This window comes from Sorghum bicolor, chromosome 3 (genome assembly GCF_000003195.3).
Source record: "Sorghum bicolor cultivar BTx623 chromosome 3, Sorghum_bicolor_NCBIv3, whole genome shotgun sequence".
NCBI lineage: Eukaryota > Viridiplantae > Streptophyta > Magnoliopsida > Poales > Poaceae > Sorghum > Sorghum bicolor.
Genome location: NC_012872.2, coordinates 11,998,290 through 12,002,185, shown reverse-complemented (window position 1 = coordinate 12,002,185; position 3,896 = coordinate 11,998,290). Strand labels below are relative to the sequence as shown.

The 3,896-nt window shown below is 50.2% G+C and overlaps 1 protein-coding gene across 1 annotated transcript; it reads left to right on the top strand.

Moving 5' to 3' along the window:
- Nucleotides 247-1,773, top strand: LOC8074528 (transcription factor MYB117). The gene is made up of 2 exons (XM_002457594.2): nucleotides 247-718; nucleotides 793-1,773. The coding sequence occupies exons 1-2, from the start codon at nucleotides 490-492 to the stop codon at nucleotides 1,410-1,412; spliced, it is 849 nt and encodes a 282-aa protein (XP_002457639.1). The 5' UTR covers nucleotides 247-489; the 3' UTR covers nucleotides 1,413-1,773.

Sequence of the window (3,896 nt, the reverse complement as noted above, 5' to 3'; positions counted from 1 at the left end):
TTGTCCTTGGATGCTACCAGTGTGATCATTTTTATGCCATGGTGCTAATTATGACAAGAGGCAGATGATCAATGTGGTTTGATGGAGGATAGAAACTGGGGGGAATTAGTGGCTCTTTGTGTTGTGGGTGTGCTACTGTACTGTATACTGTGCTGTACTGCTGACTGCTGTGTGCATAGCGAGAACGGGGTTTCTGGTAGGTTTGTCAATGTGAGGACAGAGAAGAGTTCCATCTTCCCTGAGATCCTGACCCCCACTAGTGGCTGCCAGGTTGGAGTTGGAGACCCCAAACCCACCCACACGAGCGGCAGGTTTCTCTAAAGTCTGAACCTGGACCCAAGACAAACAAATCATAAACACCCTCCTTCTTTTCTTTGTTAATCAGGCATTTTGTTGTTGTGTTGGAGCCACTGCCAGAGCAAGGCTGCTAGCATATAGAGCCGCCTTCTGAACTTGCAGCACTCCTCTACTCTCCGTTTGCGACCTCAAATGGCTCATGAGATGGCTTGTTTCCTCGGCCCTGCTCCACCAGTGCCTGCTCTGTCTCCGTTCCATGAGGGACAAGCAGAGAGCCATGGCCATGGCCATGGCAGCAGCCGCAGTGGGCACTCGAGAGGCCACTGGCGGCCAGCCGAGGACGCCAAGCTCAAGGACCTCGTGGCGCAGTACGGCCCCCAGAACTGGAACCTCATCGCCAACAAACTCCATGGCAGATCAGGTAAGCGCCCCGCCCGGTTTCGATCTTCAATCGCGATAACTGTGTCCGCGCACTGACGGGATGGCTCGGAACAGGTAAGAGCTGCCGGCTGCGGTGGTTCAACCAGCTGGACCCGCGGCTCAACCGCCGGCCGTTCTCGGAGGAGGAGGAGGAGCGGCTCCTGGCGGCGCACCGCGCCTACGGCAACAAGTGGGCGCTCATCGCGCGCCTCTTCCCGGGCCGCACCGACAACGCCGTCAAGAACCACTGGCACGTCCTCATGGCGCGCAAGCAGCGCGAGCACTTGTCCGGCTCCGGCGGCGGCGCGCCCCGACGACGCAAGCCTTCCTCCTCCTCCTCCGCGTCGTCCTCGTCCTCGTCATCAGCCGTCGACGTCGTCGTCCGCCACCAGCATGCGTCCTCCCCGCTGCCGTTCCGCGAGGCGGCCGCGGGGGCGGTCACCACCCGTGCCCGTGCGTACAGCGACGACGGCGAGTCCGACGAGTCCGTGTCCGTGTCCACCTCCGGCGCCACCGACCTCTCCCTCGGCTCCGTTTCCGGCACGACGTGCCTCCTCGGCTCCTTGCCGCTGCCGCACTGCGTGCTTGGCTCCTCCGTTCCCTCGCCGGCGCGCCACAGGGCAGCGGCCTCCGACGATGGACGCGGAAAGCTCGCCCTGCCCTTCTTCGACTTCCTGGGCGTTGGCGCGACATGATCCAAAGTCACCGGCAGACGGCAGTGGTGTACAGGTGGAGGGATCCCCAGTGGCCAGTGATCACTGATCAGGATGAGCTATGGAAGAAGCCAAGCTCACGTTCTCGAGGGGGAAAAAAAAGTCTTTTACCGCCGAAAGACCAGAGTACTACGTAGTAGTTACCTTTATTTACGATTTGATTTGAATTTTGGCATAGGATGCTGTAGCAAGTCCTCAGAAATCCGCGCTGCTGCGTAGGTACTGAGGTGGACAAAGGAATCATCCACCTGAAAATTCACTGCAGCTTGCTGGACAGTGGTTTAGACCAACTCCAGTGGACCTCCTTTCCCTAAAAGAAATCTGCTCCCTCCATTTGAAACTATGAGTTGTTTCAAATTTGTACTAAGTCGATTTTTTTCTTTAATCAATTTATAAAATGCACTATATGAAGCATCAGATAAGATTTCCTAAATACACTATAAATATAGTATTTTATTCATTTCAAATTATAAAACGTTTTAGCTTTTCAAGATACGTATTTTTTTGCTATGTACTTAGATATACGTTATATCTAGATACATAGTAAAAGTAATTGTATGCAGAAAAAACAAAATTTCTTATAATTTGGAATGGAGGGAGTATTTGATAGTGTATTTATTTGATATCGTAGACAATAATGTATTGTTTTACAAGTTTGGTCGAAGTTATAAATGTTTAGACTAAAGTTAAAACGACTTGCAAGTTAGATTAGATAGTGGCATGACTAACACGTGAAGCTGCGGTGTAAAGTGTACAATATATTTTTCAACCTTCAATTTGCATGTACTCCGTAAGTCTAGTTTGTTCGCTTGTCTGGAAAGTCATGGCTGAAAATAATGTTCGATGATTTGTTCTGTCAGCCAACAATATTTTTGTTTTACAATAAATCAGCGAACAGTATTTCTATCCTTAACTTTTCAGACAAGAAAATTTGGTACTAGTTTCTGTTGACACCATTTTTGGGCACGTGTCCAGGATGGCAGGACAGGGTGGCAGTACGATGCGGGTTGCTGGTAAGGATGGTTGCCGATGAGGGAAAGGTTGAATGTGACTAAGTCCTCAGACAGTAATATGGTGCCGATGACCAAGTAAAAGGGTCTGCCGATGGCTATGGCAAGGGGATTGCCGATGACGCGAAGGAGGAGTCCGGAAGCTGCCAGTTGTCATGTGGAGGAGTTTCGGTTTGTCACGAAGGATGGTTTTATTATTTCCTTATGTTATTCGTATCGTTTTGTATACGGGTTCCGTGTAATTTGGAATTCGAATTCTAATCGTGTCTGGTCGTAGCTCTTTGAGCAGGGTATAAATATAAGCCCTAAGACCTTGTAATCAGATCGATCCATCAATCAATCAAATACACGTTTTTACTTATATTCCAGCATCTACTTTTTCGACGACTTCGTCATACTTTTTCCTTTTTTACTACGAGTTCTTAGGAATTCGTCGACTTAAGCTCGGCGTGTTCTCAAGTTCCGCGTGAATACCTCTTAGCCGTGACATCCGGGCGCATCGCTGTTGTCAGGACTAAAGTATTCGAGTTACCACCTTTGCCGATAGTAAGGTTAAATCGGTTGGCACGCCTTAACGTTTGAATCGGGTATTAGCCCTTTGTGTTTGCAGATCAATTTTGCATCAACACATCTTTTGGCACGCCCAGTGGGACAGATTCAAGATCAAGATCAGCATGTCGATCTCTGACCTCGATCAAGACAACGTCATCCCCGTGACGGAAGCTAACCTTAAGGATGAGCAGAAGCAAGCTATTGCCCAAGCCATGGAAGAGTTCAAGCAGCAGTGCCTGAAGTCTTTCAGCATAAACAGAAGCGGCGAAGTGGTCCAGAAAGATGCACTGCCGGCACCACGGCAGGTCACCTTCGACGCTAATCCTGGCAAGCTTCAAGATATGGTTGACAATGCCATCAATCGAGCGCTGATCAACCAAGCTGGTGTACTGTCTAACACGGTGTTCAACGCCGTGGCAAGAACTTTCAAGGAAGGACAAATCCCGCCGGATTATGTGGGCCCTTCCCATCATCAACCCACGGCACCAGAGGTCACGGCTCCATCGGCTGCCTTGACGAGTGCAAGTGCACAGTCTGCCGTCCCTCCAAGTACATTGGGGACTACTGGTGCACTATCTATGCCGATGGCAACCAACCCCCAAATTTCAGTTGGGCAGCATAAACTGACGACAGATATGTTGGCATCGGCAATGTCAGGGTTAAATCTTCCCCCCAACTGGTGGGGTTATGGTATGCCTCCAGAGTTAACGCCGGGAACATCACAGACAACTGACATGAGGGGCAAAACTCCTATGACGTCGGTACCTTCCAATGTGCCGGTGAACCAGAGTCCTCGGTATACCACAACTACTACTGCAAGGCCTCACACTGGAAATCCTCAAGATTCAATGTTCCAGATGCCCAACGCATCGGCAGAGTCAATGCTGATGCAACAGAGGCCTAT

What these genes read in the sequence shown, in the direction of transcription:
- LOC8074528 (XM_002457594.2), top strand. Translation starts at nt 490, where the DNA reads ATGGCTCATGAGATGGCTTGTTTCCTCGGCCCTGCTCCACCAGTGCCT. An exon ending in CAAACTCCATGGCAGATCAG is followed by an intron (nt 719 to 792) that starts GTAAGCGCCCCG and finishes GGCTCGGAACAG; the next exon opens with GTAAGAGCTGCCGGCTGCGG.